This window comes from Onychostruthus taczanowskii, unplaced genomic scaffold, assembly GCF_017590055.1.
Source record: "Onychostruthus taczanowskii isolate IOZ18803 unplaced genomic scaffold, ASM1759005v1 scaffold5, whole genome shotgun sequence".
NCBI lineage: Eukaryota > Metazoa > Chordata > Aves > Passeriformes > Passeridae > Onychostruthus > Onychostruthus taczanowskii.
In genome coordinates, this window is record NW_024502568.1 from 11,326,300 (window position 1) to 11,351,120 (window position 24,821).

The 24,821-nt window shown below is 37.9% G+C and overlaps 1 protein-coding gene across 1 annotated transcript in view; it reads right to left on the reverse strand.

The window, feature by feature from the left end:
- LOC121341890 (nebulin related anchoring protein) overlaps window positions 1-24,821 on the reverse strand; it is a 46,897-nt gene that overhangs the window by 13,239 nt on the left and 8,837 nt on the right. Inside the window, exons 10-29 of the mRNA XM_041415825.1 lie at window positions 23,647-23,751; window positions 21,789-21,905; window positions 20,282-20,389; window positions 19,023-19,130; window positions 18,218-18,322; window positions 15,747-15,845; window positions 15,138-15,242; window positions 13,817-13,924; window positions 12,910-13,011; window positions 12,197-12,394; window positions 11,877-11,981; window positions 9,185-9,283; window positions 8,053-8,157; window positions 7,500-7,607; window positions 6,589-6,900; window positions 5,455-5,559; window positions 3,169-3,267; window positions 1,249-1,353; window positions 752-859; window positions 169-282 (exon numbers count right to left, since the gene is read on the reverse strand). Coding sequence (XP_041271759.1) covers window positions 169-282; window positions 752-859; window positions 1,249-1,353; window positions 3,169-3,267; window positions 5,455-5,559; window positions 6,589-6,900; window positions 7,500-7,607; window positions 8,053-8,157; window positions 9,185-9,283; window positions 11,877-11,981; window positions 12,197-12,394; window positions 12,910-13,011; window positions 13,817-13,924; window positions 15,138-15,242; window positions 15,747-15,845; window positions 18,218-18,322; window positions 19,023-19,130; window positions 20,282-20,389; window positions 21,789-21,905; window positions 23,647-23,751 — 2,415 coding nt within the window. The remainder of the gene's footprint in view (window positions 1-168; window positions 283-751; window positions 860-1,248; window positions 1,354-3,168; window positions 3,268-5,454; window positions 5,560-6,588; window positions 6,901-7,499; window positions 7,608-8,052; window positions 8,158-9,184; window positions 9,284-11,876; window positions 11,982-12,196; window positions 12,395-12,909; window positions 13,012-13,816; window positions 13,925-15,137; window positions 15,243-15,746; window positions 15,846-18,217; window positions 18,323-19,022; window positions 19,131-20,281; window positions 20,390-21,788; window positions 21,906-23,646; window positions 23,752-24,821) is intronic.

Consider the following 24,821-nt stretch of genomic DNA (forward strand, 5'->3'; position numbering starts at 1 on the left):
AATATCACAATTGCATTAATATATCTGAAAAGTGGGACAGAAAGCCCTAAGTTTAAAATAAGTAGGCTGTTCTACAGCTAGTCCACAGCTAAATGCATCTTCCTTTAGGAACTACTCCCATTTAGAAAACCAATTCAAGAAAGCCCCCATCTTCTTCCTTGTACTTACATCACTCTGCAGAGCTGTTGCACGGACTGAATGAGCAATACGAATGTCACCATCCAGACCACACGACCCAGCCATCTGCCCTTTCATTTTCTGAAAGACCTCCTTATATTTGTGCTAAAAAGGAAGCAGGAAGAGAAATGTGGATAGGAGTGAAGAGAAATGAGGATAGGAGTGAAGAGAAATGAGGATAGGTGTAAAGTATTAGTCCAGCTGTTAAAACCTGAATTAAAGTGCTTTCATAAGATAATAAATTCTGACAATATTCAATATGATAATAAATCTGAATGAAGACTTAGTGGGTTATAGGAAGACCTCACCAGCTGCAATCCCTGTGACTGTGCAGTCACTGCAGCAGGTAAACTGCTCAGCTTTGCTTTCACAGACCTGCCTTTTCTTATTTACCAACAACACATCACTGTGGCTGCACCTCCAAAAGCAACACTAACTACTCTGAGGCCAGATGTCTCCCAGATGCAGAGCTGGCTGGACATGCTGTTTCCATGAAAAGTCACTCAGCAGGGCAGACAGAGTCTGGAGTGACTGACATGTCCTACTGGACAGTATCAGCAGTAGGCTGACGTACATCACTTATGATTTCACCCGAAGCCTTGGCTGCCTGGAAGGGGATGGCATCCAGTTTCAGCTGATAGCCACCATCTTTCATCCTTCTCCAGGACTCCTTGTAACGAGTCTAGGAAATATGGAACAGAAATAAAGAAGAGTTGCTGTTCAGAGGGTTGACATCACAGCATTATTGAAACCCTAGAAATGTTACTAGATGAGTTTCACTCTATTCTAATGCAGAGGGCAAACACAAATGAAACTATCAGTGCACAACAGGAATTATTGCAAGACAAATGTCCATTAGAAAAGACTATTTATTTAATCATTCTTAATCTTTCTATGTAGGTGAAGTTGGATAAGTTTGATTTCCCACATTACTTCAGAAATATTTAGACCATAGAATGATCATATAGGGGGAAATGAAAGAAATCTAGTCTGATTTCCTGCTTAGGACAAACAGCAAAGCACTATCAATATATCTACTTTCCTTTAAAATATTAAAGGTCAGGTTTATACCTCACTGATATTCATAGCATTTAATTTGGCCTGCAGGATTTCAGGAAGATCTGTTGTTGGTGTATACTGATGCTTTATACTCTCTCCATGCTCCTTGTACAGCCTCTGCAAACAGAGATGAATTTCAGTAGCAAGTACTCTCTACATGTTCAATCATTAGTTCAAACAAAAACATTAACAATTAAGTTTATGGAAAGCAAACACTACAGAAAAGCAGCAGAGGCATTAATAAATACAGGTAATTGTATCAGTCAAAATGGATTCAAAAGGATTTGGGGATCTGATATACTTATCAGCTAGAGTATGCTAGAGAGGAACTCCTTGAAGTTTTAAGTGTGTAAATCAATGTATATGAAAATTCAGATATTTGAATATTAATTTGATAAAACTTCTAACATATGTGGATGGGGAGAAGAAAAATAAACAGTAGTGATTAAGGGTGTGCAGCAATGAGTAGCCCACTAACACTCTGAAATTCCACAGAAATACAGGGAGTGGAAGATCCCCAAACACCTCTCCAAACGTGAGAGATTTTAGCAGATAAATTGGATGGTAATTATCTGTTCAATTACTTCAAATTTATGTCCAGAGTTAGTAGCAAAGGGGTGCTCAATAGTCAGTGGGAAGAGATTGAAACGCCTCAGAAGTTGATTTATCCCATCACAGAAGAGGTGTCTGTGTGTGCCACTCACATCAACCCTTGGAAGCAGAGCACAGAGCTGGCCCAGGACCAGATAACTTTCAGATGTCTGCAGACAGGTAAGGGGAGTTCTGTGCAATTAACTGGAACTGGAACTTCCCCTGCAGTGGCTATGCAGAGTTCTCCTTTTCATATTATTTTTCTTTGCTAGCCTAGTTTTCTTCTTTCATTGGCACCATAACTTTCAGATGGGTACATCTTCTTTCCTTGGCCCTAGATATGACCCATGTCTGCAGCACCTGACTTGCCTTTCCCAGGCTATTATTTCTGCAGAAGGGTTTGTCTAGATTAGAATGGACCCCTCCATTTCACCTGTCTGACACCTTTTTAGCAGCTGGGCCCACTTGTATTGCAGCTCCATAAGAGGAAAACTAATGAGAACTCCATGTGCGAAGAAGTAGAGCACCAGACTGATTTTGACTGTGGCTCAGTGAAACAAAATTACTTATATTTATCCTGCCTGAGATGTAAGCCTTTTGGATCTTATTAATTAAACCAAAGGCACAGACACCAAAAGTATTACAATAGCATGTGTTTTACACAAAGTCTTTCATCTTCTCCTTCACTTTAAAAATATCTATTTTCAAAATAAAACATCCTCTCATGTTTGAAACTTGTCTTTTTTGAGTGACTTTTGCTTATTATTCACTTCTGTATTATCCCAGTTAAGTCTACAATATTTTTAAATCGCTCTTCTATTAAAAATAAACATGTTTAAACACCCAACAGCCTCAATTCTTCCCTTTAAGGTTTCCCCTCCTGGATTTCTCTCTCAGCAGGATGACAGCTTGAAATAATTTATTTTTCCTTCCTTGTCATACTGCCTTATGTTTTGTTTCCAAAGAATATGCAGAAACTGAAATTTGAAATATCTGTTTGAAAAGGGGAAAGAACCCCAAACATGTTCTTCCTTAATGAATATCAGAAGGCCAAAATTCTTTAAAGGTCAAAGGTCAGCCTTACTCCTAAATTTTACTTCTGAAAATAAACAGTACAAAAAGTGCTTTCTGTATGAAAATCCCATTGACTTCTGTGGGATCTCTTCCCAATCCAAGTTAGAAACATGCTCTTTGCGGGATGCACCACACCAGAATACAGAAGATTCATGGTTCCAAAGGATAATCTCAGAGAAAGAAAGAGAGAGAAAGCCAGTGCTTCAATCAGGTCGTTCAAAGAGGATACCACTCTTATAATCATAATGTATATACATTATAACTTACATCCACAGCCTGGTTATAACTAATTCTAGCCTGGATCATCTCAGGAGTGTCTTTAATACTGGTAAACTTCAAAGCATATGGATGCTGACGGTACTTCTTCTGTTGAGCAGAAAAAGATCAAAGCTGTGAATTTTGTGCTGCTCTTTCATGCTATTTGAAAGAGAAAAATCATAGGTTGCTGGAGATTAGAGTGAATTTGTGAACATAATTATTATTCCTCTTTCCTCATCTTTATGTCCTGGGTACTTTCAGATTAATATTTGTTTCAATTCAACAATAACCTTTTGCCAATTAGTATTAATCTTTAAATATAAGAAAAATATTTCAAAATCAGGTCTGCTTACCTAAATACTCCAGAACTCAGGATTTTACAATATTTTCTACAGTACTTTAAATAGAGTATGACCGATTGTATTTTTAATTTACAGTTCCTTTAAGCAAAAAATGATAGACAATTGTAGTATGTTAACAATGGCAACTATTTAACTTATTGGTTAGGGATTTAGGTTACCTCCTTAAACCTGCAGCAAATCTGTGCAGTCCTTGAACAGTGTCTAATTGTTACGGCATATCTTCTAGATAATGTATTAATTTTTCTTGCTCTTAAGGACTCATAGTAGGTCTGAGAGCTTCTTGGTCTTGTTATATATACATAATTAAGGTGTAGGCAGTTCAGTGGAAAAATCACAGTTTTTCCATTTGGCTAGGTCACTAAAAGCTTCCCTTCCTGCAGGATTTGTCTTAAATCCATCAATATCTTTATCACTTCTCCAAATAGCACATACTAAATTTTCCAAATGCCCGAGACAAACTCATAGCTTGTCATTTTCTTTAAACTGAGCTGTGACCCACAGAAGTTGATTTAAAGCAACATCTTGACCCTTCAAGATGTTCAATGTAAAATACATAAACACTTTAAAGTATTATAAACGTATAAGTAATGTTTTGGTTTCCAAAAGTAATATCTTAAAACTCATTTAAAGCAACATCTTGACCCTTCAAAGACTAAAAATACCAATGTAAAACACATAAACACTTTAAAGTAATAAGTAATTACACTTATAAGTAATGTTTTGGTTTCCAAAAGTAATATCTTAAAACTGAGCAATCTTACTGAGTTTAACAAGGAACAAAAGTGGTTTATGCCTTGTCTTAATCAAGTGGGGAGACAAAGCAGAGTTGACCAGAACATCTCTGAAAAAAAATTGCTAGACATTATATCCTGGCAATTGTTTTTTATCAGTATTAGAAGGACTGGTCACTATATGTAAGAAAGGACAATCCTTATGGCAACCTAACATTACTTAATACTCACAAAAAGGTTGAGATGAGCAGCCTAGGGAGTCAAATTTCTACTCAGCAGTTTTCACTACTGAAACAGCCAAATGGAATACCCAAATGGAATTTAGCGTTACTATTCCAGCTGGCATTACTGTAGCAGCTTTTATAAAGCTATGTTGCTTGACACTAGCTGAGGATGTCATTTATTGTGTGTAAAAAAATCATCATTCTTCACTATGGATGATTACATGGGGGGGGAATAGTGTTAGCAATCAGTCAGTTGTGAAAGGATGACTGTATTTTTCTGAGACACCACAGACTGAATGGACACATGATTCTTGCATCATAGCTATTGAAAAATCAGGGGATTCAATCTCTTACAGCAACAGATTTGGCCAGCAGGACTACCTCTGAAATAACAGAAACAGAGTACTATGAAGCTTTTAACCATTTCCACCAGAACTTCATTTGAAGGCCTCATGGGACAGGCACAAAGTATTGTAGAGTCTGACTTGTCCTGTAAGTGATATTTGTTAAGGGAGAACAAGGATGAAAACTATTTGGGCTGATAGATAGCTACAGACAGATATCTATATGAATTTCAATAGCTAGCATGAACATATATGAAAAACGAGCAAGAAAGAAATGTGTATCTGTTACAAAAGAAGGTTCTGGGTCCAATGGCTCCATCTTTTCATCATCTCTCCTGTTTTGGTTCATTAAAAAGGTAGGCTAGTGGGTAGCAATTGAGCACTGTTTGATTGCCATTATTATTCATAATATCATTTGTCACCTACTTTGTTTTTGCAAAGGCTATATGGACTCCTACTGGTATGTGTTTGGTATCTGGTTTCCCTCTAATTACCAGTCCTATCCCTGGTTTTGAGGGCTTTCATGTGGTATGCCTTTTTCTTTCCCCTTTGAGTGGAAATTATTTTAATTTTATACAGACATTTTGCACGCATTATGCAGCAAATTCTGTTACATGCTGTCATGAAATCTCACCTCACTAATGAGTTCTCCTGCCTTCTTAGCCTGTTCCACATTTAATGACCCAGTGGCTATCCATCCAGCTCCTTTCATCCAGTTCAAATCTGCTCTGTATAGGTTCTGACAAAGAAAAGAAAATGTCCTATTGTTGGTGTTCATAGACTTAAAATGCCATTAAAGGATTCAGACATCTCCAGAACAACAATGAAGTCAAATTAGCGCCTGCTTTTGTTTTATTCACTATTGCACAGTAGCAAGGAAAGCAAAAAAATATAGAATGATATAGAAGTATAAGGACTCACCAGCACTTGTGCAATATGCCTTGCAAAGTAATTTTTAAAAGTGGTCTACACCTTACTGTTGTTTGCAATTTTTACTCTAACTTCAGTTTTATTGCATATGGAGCACTCTTTAAAAGATCATCCATGACTTGCAATAAAAAGATGACACTTAGCATTTCCCAAAGCATACCCTTTGGTTTTACTGGAGAGAAAGCATTTTGGTTTGTTTGTTTTTTTCCCACGTGTCTTTAAGGAAGAAGAGTACAGGAGCACTTCTCACTTTCCTCACAAAATCTCTCCTACCAACAGCACTGCATTTCAAATGCTTGGCTGTAAGTCAGATTCCTCAAAGATGTCACAAAGGGTTCAGCAGCCATACCTCAACAAGGCCTGTACACATTTATACCTCAGTTTACTTGAAAAGTTCTGACTCACAACCTCAGAATGGAAACTGTTTACAGTATCAGACAGTTCATCTGATGGTTACATGTGGTCCCCATATGGAATTTTATCACCAATTTTATCACCATACATTATTTAACCTCCCTGCACATTAGGAAACAAAAATAAATGTACATCATATAGGAATCCTAGTGTTTTATTAGCATTTGAAGTAGGCTTTGAAGAAGCCATGCTCATAAATGGAGTTACAGCCCTCCTCCTCCAGAAGCACTGCACAACTTAAATATACCTCTTGAGGAGATAAGTGGTTAATAGTTACTGTTAATATTCACTGTTTAATAGCTGAAAAATTAGGTGCATAAAGATTTCATGGCATTACAATCACAAACATGTGAAGAAAGCCCTAAATGGGGCTGAGAGTGGGCAGGATGAGAGAGGGTTGAAGCAGGTGAAGCTCTGGACTTACATCACTTTGCAATCCGTAGGCCCACTTGGCCCATGCCACTTTCCTGTCAGTAGGCAGGGCTGTGTACTGGTGGAGAGAGGTCTTGTATCCTATATCTGTGGCCAGATTCTGAGCCTTTTTGGCATGAACAAGGTTAACCATATCCATGGGGATCTGGAACTGACTCTTGGTGCCCTCAAAGGCCTTCTTGTACTCCAGATCACTCTGCAACTTTGACATCTGCAGGGAATGAGCCATCTGCGAATCTTCCTCCACAGCTTTCACTCCAATGAGCTTACCCTTCATCTTCTCATAACCCTCCTTATATTTAACCTGTGAAGATGAAAACAGACCAAGAGTAAATTGTTTAAGCTGCCAAACTGACAGCTCTACTGGGAGTAAAGCTGGGTCCTCAATACAAGCCAGAAAAAAGATCATTTGCAAAAGAGAACTGGAATGCCTTAGAAATTAGTGTCAATAAAGAATAAGCCCTTTCTTGATGATAATAATATGTTCGTAAAAACCTGTAAGAAATATTTTCTTTTTAGTTCTCTCTAGGAAAAACAACATTCTTCAGGCACAGAGGTCAGAAGGTTCTTTCAGGAATTTTCTGGCCAGGCAGAGACGTATTAAGTTATGATGTTTCACAGGAGATTTCCACTTCATTTTGAGTTCTAAAATCCACCCTCAGGTCAAAATGAGAATAGGAAAACACAGTCAGCATGTGGGGAAATCTCTGAATTGCTCAGAGCAAACCTTCTGACTAATTACAGAATGCCAATCACCCAGACAACTCCTCCATCGCTCCTTAGCGTGAATCGAGTGAGGGTGGCTCAGGGCACTGAGACATATGTGACACATCCCCAACACTAGCAGCAACCTCGACTGTCAGCTGTCCTAAGAAAAAGGAGGCTGATGGAGACCATACTCACATCACTTGCCAGATCCCTCTTTGCCTTAGCTGTCAAGAATGACAAAGCATCCAAACGAAGCACAAATCCTTTTTCCTTCTGCTTCTCCCAGCTACTCCTGTAGAGTTTCTAAAGAGATGACAACAGCACAGTTTCTTTATTACTATCAATCCTTTCTATTTCTTCTACAGTCACAGTGAAAGCTCTCAAGTAATGAGTCCCTCCTGTACTCCATGCCCAGAAACAGTATGGCTACAGATCAGATCCTGGTGTCCTCCCTTAAAAATTCTTAACAGTTGTTACTGCAACCCCAGTATCTCACTGGTTCCAGTGAAACTGTCAGGGTGCCACTCACCTGGAAGCATGTCAAAAATGCACAGCTTCTAACTCTAGAAGTGGCAAGTCTTCAGAAAAGCAGATGTGACCACTATTTATTAGGAGCATGGAATTAAACTTCAAGTTTTTATATCTAAAACGTGAGGACCTTCTCTGAGAAAGAACAAAACTTTTACCTACAGAACAATTATTTCACAGCAGCTGTAATATTCACAGGACTGAGGAAATCACACAGTACCTCACTGATATTGGCAGCATTTGCTTTGGCCAGCATGAAGACAGGGTCATCTTTGCTGATGGTGTACTGATGAAGAAACTGCTCTTTCCCTGACCTGTAGGCAACCTGTCCACAGGAAGCAAAGGAGGGTCAACAAGCAGTAGTCCACATTTAATGTTGAAGGAATAGTGGTTAAAACACTCCAAATATCCAAGGATTTGTAAGGGTTAACTTACTTGGAAAAGTTATTCTCTAGCATCTTGAACTTTTGTGTTAAATATGGAGTTAAAAATTGACCTACAGAGTCAGGTTGACTAAACTACTCATGGTTAAATTTCAAGGAATCTGTGAAACAGCACATATATCAGGATACTTTATTTCCCAAAGTTAGCTACTTATCTAGCTATAAAGCTGACAGCAATTCATACTCTATACAAAATGCATGCAAGAACATATTTCACCCAGTGTTAAACTGCAGCTACTTCTTGTTAATAGGACACAGAAACAGAGAATTCTAGGCATGAAATAAAGAACACTAGCAATTGAATCTGCAGAGAACATTTGTGACCTAAATGTAATTGCTGACACAATACTCCAGTGAGGACTAACATTACAACTTTGAAGAAAACATCAAGGACCTTTTATGATCTGAGTAGAAATCATCCTCATTTTATATCCCAGGGCTACAACAGCAGAGAAATGAACTGCTCTGTTTTAGCCCATGAAGTTCTTGGAGAAGTTGTTGAAAAACTATGAAAATATGCCCCATTCACAAAGTGTTACATTTCTTACATCCCACAGAAAAAGAAGTCCCTACTATAAAGCTCAAAATCTATGGTTACTATTCTGTTTTCAGCACACACAGAAAGGCAGCTTGTCCAGCACACAAGAGATAAGCACACAAGAGATAAGCACACAAGAGACTCCCAATGGTGCTTGATGTTCGTTGCTGTTGTTCTAGTTCAAAGAATTCAAGGAGAGAATTAATCAAATAAACAAATAAAACCCCCTGCAATTAATCTGAAGAAACTTTATATATTGAAAGGCTTCATGACTGAGGGCTCTCTTGCCATCACACTGGTGTACATGTGTCAGGAATGACCACATTATGCCGAAGCTGCTTGCAAAGAGACACATTCAGTCAAGGACTCACATCACTTTGAAGTTCCTGGCTTTTCTTGGCGTGCTTGATCTGAGAGCTGTCAGCCACACTGGTGAACTTCAGAGCATCAGCCTTCTGCCTGTACTTTGTCTACAGCAAATTAAAGCAAGTTACACAAAATTTTCTACAGTACTTGCCCTCCCCAAAAAAAGATATCACTTTTAAAAAATACATGAGTGATAGAGCCAGAAGTGCCCTGTAAATTCCCAAGACAGTTTTAGCACAGGAATCAACAAGGTAAGCTTCCAAGCACTATCCTACTGCTGGATTTTGGGGCAAGGAGGGCAGTGCACAAGTGTGTGCCAAATGCACTGCTGCTGACACTGCAGGCATGGATACCTTTGGTGCCAGGTGTGCTGTCTACATATCTTACAGGACCTAGGTTGCACACCAACCAGTGAGAGCTGTTCACAGCCTGTGTATGACTTAAGTCAGGACCCAAGAGAGCTGGTAAGCCACACAGTCAGTGTTACTATCTCATTTCCTTACAAGAGTCTCCTCAAGCACATGCATGGGTGGTTCAAATCGCTGAACACATGTTACTGAGATATTTTTAAATTATTAAGGTGATAATTAAATTAGAGCGAGCTATTTCAGAGTCCTGAAAGTAACTTGAATTCAAAATCTTCCCCATCCTCTCAAAATCTTCATTTTTTCAAAGCAGACCTAGGCACAGACATTGCAGTCAAGGCTTTCTGGGATGAACAGCTATGAGACACCTCCACAAGGCCCAAGTCTCAGATGCGGGAAAAATATTGTTCTTTATTCATCCTCTGGTACCAGCACTTATATAAAATCCATTTGAATGAGCAAATGTGCATAGAGACTAATATTTTTTGTTTGGTAAATAAGACTGTCCATAGTTTCATTCCATTTTGCATTTTATTTTACATCTGAAACACACTGAAGTGAATAGAAAACTTTAATTGGCTTCACAAGGCTTTAGAACAGGTCTGTTTTAAGTTAATGTCTTTGCCTCAACCTTTTGCACCACTCATTTGAGAGTGAGCTAAGCATCCTTTCTTTCCTTGAGATAATACAAGGAAATGCAGGACTCTGTTTGAAGACCACAGTGTGGCAGGGGAGACCAAGCAAACTCTTCTTGTACACTTTAATTGAATTCTTGTTCTACCAGTTCAGTCATGAAGTGGGGCATTCCACCCAGAAAGGGTGTAAATGCTTTTTTTTCACTATCTGGCATTTCAGGAGAGAAATTCTCCTGTTTGAACTGATGGGTGAACAGATCAGTTTACATAAGGCTTTAGAACTGGTCTATTTTAAGTTAATGTCTGCCTCAGCCTTTTGCACCACTCATTTGAGAGTGAGCTAAGCATCCTTTCTTTCCTTGAGATAGTACAAGGAAATGCAGGACTCTGTTTGAAGACCACAGTGTGGCAGGGGAGACCAAGCAAACTCTTCTTGTACACTTTAATTGAATTCTTGTTCTACCAGTTCAGTCATGAAGTGGGGCATTCCACCCAGAAAGGGTGTAAATGCTTTTTTTTCACTATCTGGCATTTCAGGAGAGAAATTCTCCTGTTTGAACTGATGGGTGAACAGATCAGTTTACACTGTGTCTCTGCTAGGGGAACACAAAATAGAAGTTAAAAAAGCATGCAGCACTTCAAAGAGGTGCTCATCGCTTTATTTTAGAAACCTGGAAGGGAGGGCGGCAGATTAAAAACAGCATGTTTTGTCACATTGCATGGAACACAATGTAGTGACATCCTGCAAAGAAATGACAAAACACCAGTCTTTGTATGGCACTAGAGATCTCTAAAATAATATCCACCAGGCTGCAGTTCAGGTGACTGGCAGCCGTCTCGTGGCCTTGCACAGCGCTGGAATGAGAAGGCAGATCATTGTGGATTAAATATTTGTGGAAGTGATTATCACTACAGCACACCCCAGAAGCAGATGTCAGTAACAAGACACCAGATCTGAAGTTGCTGCTCTTCTTTTGTTTCTAAGATGTATTTTTTCCCCTTATAGAAGTAGTGAGAGGATGTCAGATACCCAAGGTGTCAGAGACTGTGATCGCCAGTAACTAACTGGCTTCTGTTCCTCCTTCCAGAACTAAGTGGGATTTTATTCTTCTTGTCAAACTTCCCCTAATTTATTCTTCTTTCTGTTCTCTAGTTTTCCTAGCACTAGTGAGACTGCTCAACCATAGCTAAGAAGCTGAGGAAGTTTACTTCCATAAGGTTAAGGCAGTGCAAAACCATGAGTTAATAAAGCAAAAGCAATGAAAAGCAGGAAAAGCTGAAGCTGTCAGTAAAGTCACAGCCCCTACTTGCCAAGGAACAAGGAAATTTTCAGCTATGGCTAACAAATATCTAATTTTTCAATACTGCTCCTTAAAGGCTATTTGTACTTCATGCAGCACATGAAACTCAGTGGAAATTCAAGGCTGGTCTGCAAAATGGGCAGGAGAATGAAAAGAGGTGGCACCACAAATACAGGGATTTCTACCTCACAGATTAGTTTGATAATCATATAAAGGGAAAATGTAATTTTAACCTCTAACCCAGGACCTTTTAAACTAAATTATGCCCATCAGGTTTTTTCCATTTCTCAGATATTCCTTGTTAGGAATCCCATACTTATTCCACATAATGTAGCAGAATAAGTGTGCATGAACCTTTGAACAAACAACAGACAGAAGCCTGAGAACTTTTCTTACCTCACTGACTAAATCTCCTGCCTTTTTGGCTTGTTGGATATTAAGACTTCCTTCTGTGATACATCCAGCTCCTTTCATCCACGTCAGATCTGCCCTATATTGGAGCTGCAGAGGAAAATTACATTTATTGGCACAGAGAACACAAGAATAAAGTTTGCAAGTGAACACGTGCACCCTTTCCAGTTTCACAGCCATTGTAAAGACATTTTTAAAAGCCACAGTACAATCAGACAGTGTTAATAAGAAGCAAAAATTAACGTCAAATGGGAAAAGCTATAATCTCTTGCACTGTTTTTAACAGTTAAGCTGCATCATCTTACATCACTCTGGAGATCATAGGCCTTCTTTGCCCACTTGGTCTTCATATCTTCTGGAAGCACAGTGTACTCATGGAGTCTCGTTCTGTAATCCAAGTCACTGGCCAGAGCCTGAGCCTTCTTGGCATGCCTCAGGTTTATCATATCCATGGGCAGGTGGAAATGGGCCTTGCTCTCCTCAAAACCTTTTTTGTAGGCAATCTAGACATAGGAGTGAAAATAGATTGTCTGTATCAGATATTACAAAGCTATCTCAAGTCACCCCTCTTGTTTGGTCCTCATGCAGATTAGGCAAAAAAAAAAACGCAAACACATGTAGAAGTCAGGTCCTAGCAGGGACAAAACAGATGCCAGGGTAAATTTTCTAAATTCTAGAGACATTTTCTCTTTTATGGTAAATCTTACTTTTAAACATACCATTACAGACTTGAAAGTTCTGTGTTGAAGTGTTTATATTGAGGTTTTAATATGATGATATTTAATTCATATTGAGGTTTTAACAGGATGTTATTTTCCTGCCCCAAAATAAAGGCACCATTGCCCAAAAACCCCAGCTGTGCAATCATTGCAGATTAATAGATGGTGAAGGTAACCAATTTTGTTAGATGCTTCCAAGAATTTCTTACAGCGAGAGCAGTAACGGTGGTAGATCACACAGTGTTGCTGAAAGCTTCTTAATTATGGAAAACACATTTTGAGTAAGAGAAATAATTTACCTCACTACTCATCTTGGCCACCTTCAGAGAGTGCAAAAGTCTTGAATCCTTGGTTTCAGTTGCTTTTCCTTTTGTTTTTTCATATTCTTCTTTATATTTAATCTGTAAAAAGAAAAAACAAAGTAAATCTACAAATATTTCCAATTACCCATGAAATAAGCAATATGTTTTTCACTGTGATTTGGATGGTCAAAATTTAGAAGAGGTCTGATTCCCTCATTGTCACTTCAAATTTCCCAGATTTTCTCAGAAATTCCAAAGATGCAAGATCAGATTTATGAGATTTTTAAACTCATTTTTTAAAGCTCAGCTCTCTGAGGTCAACATGCTTACAAACTTTAATTCTTCTGATTAGCTAAATTATCTGGCTTTTAGAGGCAAAAATAAGAAATCAATCCAAGCAAGGAATTAAAGACTTGATTTTTTCAATGATTTTAGAATTCCCACCCCTGCTGAACACTTTCCAGCTGTAGAAAAAGTATCTCCCTTTTCTGCTTCTCCATGGGTTAAAAATCTTGATATAAATTGTTTAAAAAGCTTTTTTTTGGCATTTTTTAATATACATATGTTTATGTTAAGGAAGCAGACTAAAGAAATATGCACTCCCTTTGTAGCAGATGATAATACTATTTTTGAGGCTATAAACAAGTCAAAACACTGAATTTCACTATGGGTTTATTATGTAAATTTTGCTTCACTCTGTACACACAATTTGAAAAAAATAATTTTTGGAGAGTGAAATTTCCCAGCAGAATCTGAGAAAATTTACAATTGCTCATTAGCCATTGAGTAAATGGACAGCCAAATGCAGGATTTGAAAATCCAGATGAAGTGAGCTATGCTTTATTTCCCTGTGCTACAGCTACTTATATAAAGAATAGTTCCCAGGTAACTAAATGTAACATACATCACTGGCAAGATCCCTTGAAGCTTTGGCAGCAAGTAAAGGCAGAGAATCCAGTTTCATTTCAAAGCCCCGGCCCTTGCTCTTCTCCCAGCCTTCTTTGTACTTAACCTGAGCAAGAAAAGACAGCAACATGTCACTAACACAAACACACAGGAATTTCAAACAAACGTGGAAATGACTCAGAGAAAAACAGAAGCACGAATATGCTCAGTCCACAAACTGGGACCTTCTTAACTAACAGCTCATTGTCATTTTGAGCTAATTAATTGTCTAGGATTGCGTCAAAACTTTATTCTTAGAGTTCACAGGCACTTAATGTCCCAGACCATCCAGCAATAATTCCCAATTTCAGACAGACATGGAGGAGGAAGGGTTTTTCAAAATTGCCTCTGGTTATGTCTACCTATGAAAACAGTGCAGATCTGTAGAAGCTGATCCATAGGCAGAAGAGCTTGTGCTAAGAGCCAGGCAACACTCCACTCATCTCAGGATTTTTCTTTCCCACCCCAAACTATAACCAGTCAAGTCCCATGCACTGAATTTGAAGGTGCAGTTCTTTACATGAGAGAGCATTCAAAAGGAATCCAGCTGGTGTGCCCTGAGACCACCCACAGGCTGAAGCAGAGGTTGGAGCAGCATCCCCCATGGTCAGGTTGTCTTCAAAAGCACACTCATGAGCCACACTGTCTCACAAGCACCAGTGAAATGCAGGAGAATCACATCCTTAACTTCTGAAAGTTGGTGGAATAATAGTTTTTTAAGTAATAGTTTTTTAAGCTCTTTTTCAAGACTCCACTTGAAATTCCAGTAAAGCAATATCAAGTATGGCTTCATCCACACTGTGCAGGCACCCAATGGAGGTAGAAGGTTTTCAGGAAGCCCCAGTTTCTGGATTTGGCTTTTTGCATGTTTATATTTATCCTGCTCTTTATCAAGCCCAACAGTGGGCTTAATCCAAGTTGGCTGAAGTCACTGTTTCTTTCCATTGACTTCAGTGGACTTTGAATTACAAGAACTGTGCAAATGTTGGTTCGTCATACAAATTTCACCTCAGAAGCAGTTAATTTTGTGGAGTGAATACTGATTTACTGATTTAAAGAAATTCAGATCATCAGAAAATATCTTGTAAAAAAAAGTCTAGAGGTTTCACTGCCTTTGAAATTGGATCTCTGTCTATTCTGGTCACCATATTTCATGTTGTTTAGTACAAAGCCAAATGATAAATGCCAATTGCGTCCAGAAAGTGTGTCATCATCTTTATATTCATTTCAGTCTATTAACAGCATCATGAATGCCAGTATTTCCCCAAGGCTTGACTTACCTCGCTGTATAACTCAGCATTGGCTTTGGCTTTCACTAACAGTGGTACATCCTGAGGTAGAGTGTAATTTGATTTTGTCTTCTCGTACTGGGCTCGGTAGTTCACCTGCATATGTTGAAAAGGTCAACAAGAAACTCAGTTGTTTTTAACTTAATAAAAATATAACAATTAGACTGAATGATTGCTTTTAAATTTCAGGTTATTGGTGCCATAAATTATAAATGCACTCGTAGGAGTTTGTAATGCAAGTTTGAAGGCAATAAGGCTAACTTTTACTTAAGCAGTAGGAAGTAGAAATTTACTCTATAAATAAATGAGCCACTGATTATCTTTCAGCAAAAAAGATATAATTTAAAACCTTATCTTAATAAATACACAGAAAATAATTTCTTTAAAAAGCACACTGATACAAATCTTAAAAGTGGAGACAAATCTACTGGTATGCTTGCCACACTTTTGAAAGTGATTTTATTCAATATGTATTATTGGTTTGGCTATGTATCTGCTGAAGAACTGTCAAGAATAGAACACTTAAGGCTACAAATGCTATGAAATTAAATTATCTCATCATTCTAATAAACAACAGGGGCTAAAGATGGGAGAACTTACATCACTGAGCTGCTGTGCATTTATTTTGGCTTGAGCAATTTGTGGAGTAGTGGCCACAGAGCTGTACTTCAGCTTGTCTATGCTTTGCCTGTAGTTTACCTAATTTAAAATAAAATTTAAAAAAAAAGATTTAGTAAAGGAAGAAATGGTCAGACCAGAAAAGGAAAGATTGAATAGATGAAGTTTTAATAGTTAATACTCTGGATAAAATATTACTTAACCCATAATATATAGAGCTGAGATAAAATGCCAGGATCTCTTGGATGAGAGCTGAGTTAGTGCTCTGAAAGTCTCCCTGTCTGAGGTCGCAGTTTTTATCCCACTCTGAAAATTATTTCACCTATAATCCCTTCCTGTAAAACCCACAAATTCTTATGAAGATGCAGCACCAGCTGCAAATCATTGCTATAAAATCCCTCAAATCATTGCTATAAAACTCATATTCTTAACCATCATTTAGTCAATATTTAACTTTATCAGACAAGATTTATTGCAACTGTCTGTGAAGAGGTCTGTCCAGTGTACCACTGAAAAGAGCAAATGAAATCTCTTATACTTGTTCTTTACTGAGTTGGAATGTAATAAATTAACCACATAATTTTTCTGTGTGGTCAGAGTTTTGTGTGGATGTTGAGAAAAGAAAAATACATACTTATAGAACAAAAAAAGTCATTTTAATGCCAGCCAACAAGAGGGCTGAAACCTATTAAATTACTAACGCATTAATATGGTAGCCACAATAATAAGTTATAAAATAAATATGTCAAAGCCTCAAATTATGCATGATAAAAAAATCATGACTCTTCCAATCAAACCTGTTGCTGCAAAAGGACTCGTTGCTATACTACAAAATACAATTATTATTCTCTGTAGGCCCTCATTAATATTCACTGCCGTTAATCACCACTTTGCAAACATTGTAAATCACATTGTTTAAAACTAGTTTCTTAAGAACACTTCTTTACAGTAAAGTGGAGCATATTTCTGGAGACTTTGAGTTACTGAAACTATTTCAATGCAAACCTTCTTATCTCCCGTATCCTCACACAAACTTCCTCATTCTGCCAGAATGATAAAAGCTAGGAAAAAAGGCCTGAATTATCTCACAGGTCCAAAGTGATTAAGGTACTTAAAACAGTGCATTTGCTTCCTCAGAGACAGAGAGAATTTTAATTCCACGGAAAGGGATCATTTCTTTTTAACTGAAACTGTGTATTTATTGCTATTTGTGATTGCTTAGTGTATGAGAGAGGTGTATTCCTAAAGGAGTTCAGAGTAACCATGTTGGTTATTTGGGAGTGCACAAGTCCTGGGACTAATGCAAAATCCTAGATCAGGACTGGTGTCTGTGGCCAGTGGAATTATATGTTTCAGACCCTGATGCTGACCATCAATTCTAGAGACACTGGAATTGCTGAAATGTTTTTTACATTTTGGACATGAATTTAGGCTTACCTTGAACTCTTTAAGAACACAGTAAGCAATCAAACACTGAATTTTACTGTTCTCAGCTTTCATAAAGACAAAGCTGAAATTACTGCTGTAGAGGCAAGAGCTCATCTTGGAGTTGAAGCACACCCAACACTTCCTCAAAAACATCAGGGCTCCCAATTCTAGCTCTTCATGCTACCATCCTTGTGTTGGAAGAGGTATTTAGATAAATAAATCTCAGATAAATCTCACATAATGATAATGATCTCAACTAAGGCATAATGTTCCTGGTTTTTTTTTTTTTTACATAATGATAATGATCTCACTAAGGCATAATGTTCCTGGTTGGTTTTTTTTTTTTTTTTGCAATTCCAGCGTAAAGACGGTGTACACGCCTTAGGAAGTGAGAAATGCCCTGCAGAGCTGCTGCTCTCCTCCTGTTGATTTTCTAAGCAAAGCCTGGTGACTGCGTGCTCCCGACTGAGGCACAGGGTGAGTTGCCAAAGGTAGAGGAGATCAGTCAAGGTTTTAATGCTTGTGAGAAGTGAAAGAATCACACTTTCACTTCCCACAAGTGAGGGGCACAGGGGGCTGCTCTCTCGGGGACCAGGAAGGTTCTGTGACCAGCCCCTTCCCCTCCAAAGGGGAACACCGATCCCCAGGGAATTCACAGAGGATTCACAAAGGCTGTTTTGGTCTCCCTGTGCTTTCAGGGCTTGATGCTGCTGTTGAAGCTGCCCCAGGGTGGAGAGGCTTTAGCAGCACAGGGCTGGGACAGGGCAGAAGTCACAGATTTCACATCACTCTGCAATCTGTGCTGAACTGACTCCAGCAACAGGACACGGCAGCACTTTCTACTGCTCTGACATCTCTTGACACTGCACTTTTTTGCTTTAACTTTGTTAGCAATGGCTGTTTGCTGTCACGAAATCATCATTTGACACATGCAATCTATCACAATCTCTCCTACAGAGAGATGATGAGCTATGCAAGTCACAGGAGGGGGAAAAAAACAGAAATAAAAACATAAAATTATTTACATCTTTCAAAGGGACCAACTTTCTTGTTGTCTGGTATGAAGGAGTGAGAGTAGCTGGGTAATTGTAGTCAACACCGTCATGTTTGTAATCAGACTTATAGGCTATCTGAAACACAAGGAGAACAAAAAAAAAAATTCTTTTTTTTTCAGCTGTCATTTGTTTGAATAATTATCAGTCAAGAGGAAAGGAGAAACAATAATATTAATATTAAATGCAAGAAACAAAGTAAGTTCAATGTCATGAGTGACAAAGAAAATGAAATTATTTGCATAGTTTAGCCACTAATTGATTCTTTTTCAGCTTCTCAATTAATCCAATGCCAACAGTGGGAGCATTAACTTAACTTCCACCTATGACACATCTCTTTTATCTTTCTGCTTAGTTCTCAAGCTTCTTACAGATTTGTAAATAATGTACTTGAAGGAATGGTGTGTAATGAAATAGCTTCTTGACTAACCCAGTAAATTAAATTAGAATCCAGAAATCTTCATTAAAGACTGTTTTTTCCAGCAAAGGTCTGACCCTGGGGGTGGTGGCAAACAACCTTCAGCATCCTACTGATGTCAAAGAAAACTGAAGGATCTCAGTATGTTGCCAGATCACTGAAATTTCTTATTTTAACTTCTTCCACACAGTGAGCCATAAAATAGTACAAAAGGCTTTCCAGAATTTCCCCTCTTTTCAACATATCTATCCATCAGATCCCCAGTACAGTATGATCTTAAGTTTTCTATCAACTTAATTCTGGAAAAAACTGAAAGACAAGGAGGCCACAAGCACAGAAGTCTGATTAAAAGGGACTCACGTTGCTTGCCAAGCTGCCAACTTTCATGGCATGGAGCATCCTCTTGTCCATGCCAATACCCACATAGTGACCTTTCATTTCATTCTGGTAGGTTTCTTTGTATTTAAGCTGTACCAGAAAAAAAAAAAAAAAAACAAAAAAGATAAAAATACTCTGAGAAAATATATTCAGTTTTTCTAGTGAAGAGTTTCAGCTTTTAAGAGTTTCCATATTTTACAGCAGGGAGAGAAATTGTTACAAAAAATACTCTGAGAAAATATATTCAGTTTTTCTAGTGAAGAGTTTCAGCTTTTAAGAGTTTCCATATTTTACAGCAGGGAGAGAAATTGTTACATGTTACAGCTCTGGTCTACTAGTATAAAGCCAACAGAGGAACTCACTAGTCCACAGCAGCCTTGGTATTTTAAAAAATAAAAGCTAAAACCTTCAGTGAGTTTCTTTTACTACAATATATCATTTCCTTGCTCTTCATATCACTTAAATGCCACATAAAGAAGATACATCTGTGTTTCATCAGAAATAAATACTAGAACAAAGTTCCAGGGAGACAATATTTGTACATTAAGAAATGAACAAAATTGGGTTGTTTTGGTGCAGCTTTCCACAGTTCCAGAGTAGGGGATTAGACAAGAAAGACTGATTGTTCAACTATATGAACTGTATGGCAATATTTACTCCTCTGGGATTTCAGAGAATGGTAAGAGGCAGTATGAAGCAAAACCGTATTTCATGAGAAAAATTGATTGTTCAACTATCTGAACTGTATGGCAAAATATTTACTCCTCTGGGATTTCAGAGAATGGTAAGAGGCAGTATGAAGCAAAATTGTATTTCATGAGAAACCAGAGGTTTAACTATTAACACTGATTATTTTCACACAGTAATTATGTTTCTCTCTGGCATGAACTCTGGTGAAGCATCTTCTGCCTACCTGTCCAGTCAGGAGATAAACATGAACAATGAAATAAGTCATAATTATGACAGACAAGAGTAACAACTCTGCTACTTCTCTAGATCAGCAGGGCCTGGTAAGTGACCTTTCTTCCAAATACCATAATAGTTCTTTTCATAATCCTAAATAAAATGAGCCCCACCTATACATCAGGACACACTAGGAGAAGTGTTGTACAAAAACTGGCTAAAATGAGTAATAATCCTATTTCCAGCACACATTTATATGAAAAACACACTCACAGATGACCTGTGATTCCAGCAGCTACCAGGGCAAGCAAGCCACACACAAGGTACTGAAAACTTACATCACTGGTGAATTTTGAGATCTTGCTCATATTCTTGAATTGTGGAGTGTCACAGTAGTTCATGCTGTAGCCTTTGTTGTTGTTTCCAAGATCCTTCTTGTACTCCACCTTAGTGACAAAAATGCACAACGGGAAGCTATGGTAAAACCTTAATCTCCTCTATCAAGTTTCTTCATATACTTTTTATTAGGCAGACCCACTGTTCAGAGATTTTAACACATGGTGTTCATCAGGTGGATGATGAAAATTAATATGAAGAGAATATTCATATTCAGTCCTCATTTTACAGGCAAAAGAAATGCAATTTCATCCTCTGCAAGCTATACCAGACAGTGACAGGAGGGAAACTATTAACAAAAACAATGACACACAAAGAAATTCTAAGGTGAGTGTGGAGAAAATGAGCATGTACAAATGTGCCATGTACCAAATTCCAGCAAGACCTCAGCAAGAGCTTTTGTACTCTTACAGTCATTCCTGTTTAAGGAACTCAGCCTGTAACAGCTGCAGTGAAAGACTGAGAGATGAGAAGAACTCAGCTTGCTTAGCTGAGGAAATCAAAGGCAGAGAGAAGAAAATGATGTATTTGTAAACCTCTCAGAAAAGTAACCATGCAGGGAGAAGAACTTTTTAAACTAAAGGGCAACGCTAGCACAAAACACAGTGGTAATAAAGTGGACAGGAATAAATGTAGGCTAGAAATTGGAATAGGAGGATTATACAGTGCTGTGTCGAAGCAGCAGGAGCCAGGAATCATTGGCCCAGGAGGCCCCTTCCAGCCCTACTTCCAGGGGTTTTTCATTATTGAAGGTTTTATACTTTGACATCTCAAGAGTATAAGTTTTTAAAGTGCCATGGGGAAGTTCTCGAAACTCACATTTATTAATAGTTTTATAGCTGATATGACACTATAAATAAATTAATAATTCAGAATCTACTGAGAATTCTCTTGCAATCTTCCCTTATCAAGCAGAAAAAGAATCAATTATCAGTGACTCACAGTCTTTCACAGGATGGAAGAAAACAGAAATCTGCATAACCAGAATGGTATAAATGTTGTGTCTTCCTATTTTTTGATTATTAGAATACCCTCTGAGACACTCTAAGGTACACAACAAATTCATCCAAAAGCTTTATATCTTAATATCATATTTTTAATATGATATTAAGATATAGAGCTTTAGGATTAATTTGCACAATTCAGGTTTGGGGTGAGTTTTTTTCAGATTTCAATCCTTTATGTGGTCAGAACTAGAATCACTCTCCTGGGGTTAATTTCCCACACTTTCACACAGATGATTGGAAGGGCCAGAACGCAGCACCTAAAGATCTGTTCTTGAGCTTTTCTCTCCAGTTGCTGTGTTGCACACAGATAATTTTTGTTATGTACAATGCAGTAAGAACAACAGCTTTTTTTTTTTTTTTAACTTGCAGTCCTTACTCATCAAACACAGATGTTTGTGTGAGCTGCTCCCAAACTTGTTAAGAGATCGATTCAAGCCCTTACCTCACTGACAAGCTTGTTAACACTTTGGGCTTGTTTAAGGACCAAGTTGTCTTCAGCTGTTAGGGAGTGAAAGTGAGCTGCACCTTTCATCTTGGAAAGATCTTTCTTGTATTTTATCTGAAAAGAAGTAGGGAGAATTATAAAATAGATGCGCACCTTTTCATCCTTACTATTTAGACTGGCTTCATGAGTCAGGATAATATCTTCCCTGTGCTTGCTTTGATAAGTAAATGGAATTTACCAAGCTGAAATACTGTATTTGCTACCTTGAATAACCCAAATATAACCCCATAGCTCTTCACAGTCCCTCTCAAGACATTTTACTAGATAGCACTTTTTGTAACTTTTTGACATAGACTGAACAGCAGTGGTTGTTGTTCATAGCTTGAAGAGATTACTGGCAGATTCTGGGCTGGAGCTTCTGTGCTCTTCTATTAATGAAGTTAATCCTCGGTACTTAATTTTAGTCAGAGGATTACAGATAGTCATCAAGCAGTCTGTAAACTTTTCCTTTTGTAGAAACCAGCTTTTTTAAAAAGCTATATATTTTTGTACTTTTAGTGTGTTTAAGGGAATTATATTTCTTTACGAAATCAAGACTGAAATAAGGGATTTTAAAATTAAATTTAGACATCAGGTTTTTACATAAATTGGACTTGGATGGGTGAAGAGAGGTAGTACTTGGCCTTTTATAAATTATTTTACATGAACTGAAATACAAAGTAGTTTGGGTTTTTTTTTATTTTCCAAGTCTGCACACATTTCCTCAGGCTTTAAAACTACAAGGAAAGTTGGTAAGTACGGTAGTGTGCAAATGTTACTTCCATGAAGCAATCCTCCTCTTCATTCTATGTATTATAAACTAATGAGGAAACTACTGACCATTAGCATTTTCAAAACCTATGAAACTGTGATCTTTACCTGGAAATGTTAAATATTTCATGATTAAACAGGGGATCACTGAGTTTGTCATCAAACTGGGATTGGTCACAGAGGATTTGAGGAGTTTTATATTCTCTCAGTGATAAGCTCAGGTAACAGAACATGACTGTTCCTTTCACTCCAGTTTGTTGCTCATGTCTAGTCCAGATTAATACAAGCTGAAAGGCTCCACCATCTGTTAGGTCCCTAGAAGACAGACTGAGCTCATCAGCCCGGGCAGCCCCATCGGGGACAGGCATCCACACGACAAAATTGTCACTCACAGGAGCCCTCAGAGCAGCCACAGGGTACTGACCCACAGACTGACTCATTTTTTTGTCACTGCCAGAAATGGTCTCTGCAAATAGGGCTGAGGCCCTCTAATGGATGGGCTGGATGCAGGAATCACACACCACCACCTCTTTGCCAATTCTTTAGTTTACCATCCAAAACCAAAAATCACACCCCAGAAATAAGCTCACTTTTGTGAAGTGACAGTGTCATACTCTATGCTTCTTTTGCTCCATATTTTGCTTTGTGCTGGGGGCATGATACATCAAAATATCAAAACCAGTACAGCTCATTCATCCTCCATTTATTCACTACTGGGAATACCACAGCAGTCCACGGGATGATTAAGGCAGTTGAAGGTTTCATTAATAATACAGGTGCAGATTTGCCAGGAGGGTTAACCTAACAGTAGGGATCCCCATTAGTTGCTACATCCATCTCCTCCCTCATGCAAGTTGGAGCTGTGCCCCCTTCTATTAATGGATATTATTAATCCCCTGAGCCATCCAGTCCCCAGCAATGCAGCAAAATGTCACTTTTGTTTACTTCTCAAGTGCAGTTTTAGCATCCTCCTCGCAGGCACTGCTCTGACAAACTGCTGGTTTTAATTGTTTATGAATTGTATTGATTCAGGTTTCATACTTACATCACTTGCCAATTCATTTGCTTTCTTGGCATTTTGATAAGCTGGAGTGATCATAGCAGGAAAGCTTCCTTTCCCTCTGCGTTCCTCAAACTCATCCATATATCCCTGAAGAAAATTCAGACTGTTTACTCATCACACATGAGCAGGTGGGGCCAAGGATTATTTTACAAAGTAAAATACCTTGTTAGTAGGAAGGTTCATGGCTTCAATTATTTTTTTTAACTGAAAAAGTGACCAAAACATAAGAATAAATTGACCTGTTAAATTACTTATGCCTCTGAAGCTACCTGTGCTACATTCCAAGAGAAATTTAGGTAGCTATTAATAAATGAAGCAGAGATACCTAGATATCAAAATGCCAAACTCCTTAGTGAACAAAACCAAAAATTCATTTTGTCTGACCAAAAAAAACCCCAATTGTTGTGGAAGTAACACCCTTAAATCCATCTATAGATAAGTTTAGGTGTAAATGCCTGACCATTTGAAAGCCATTTAGATAGTTTAACAGCAAAATACCAGATTTTTTTTTTTAATGTAATGGACAATAATAATCTCAAAGCCTTCTATGGCAAGATCTGGGGAGAATATGGAGTACAAACAAGAATACAAACAAGTGAGATAAAGTGTAATGTGTCTTCTCTGCAATATTTGGTAAATCTTTTGTAGTAAAGAGGCAGTTTGAGTGAAAATAGAATGTGCCATGAATAGAATGCATGTCAAGAATGCCGTGGAGAACACAGACAGGAACGGCTACAAATATCTGGGATGTCTCTTTTGTGTGTTCTCAGTGCAAAACCATCCATTGTTGGTCATTCTGGGCACCATCAAAGTCACGTTTTAAAATAGGTCACGCCACAAGTTTGTGGACATTATTGCACATTGGTGAACAATAGTTACAATGGCATTAAATTATTCTATAGACAGGCCCAGAAAAGAAAAAATACAGTTGAATAATCAGCTGAGGTAGTTTCTTAAAATACCATTAATGAGTCTGAATTCTCCAGACCAACCTGTCTTTTGCTTCTAACTTTCTTAAATACATTTTAATATAATTTATAATATTGTGCATATATTCAACGTTTCAGAAAACTATTTTAGCTACTTTCAAGGTTTTTAAACATGAACAAAACAGATGTTCAGTACAGGAATTTTACTGTAAGATTCCTTAAATTGTC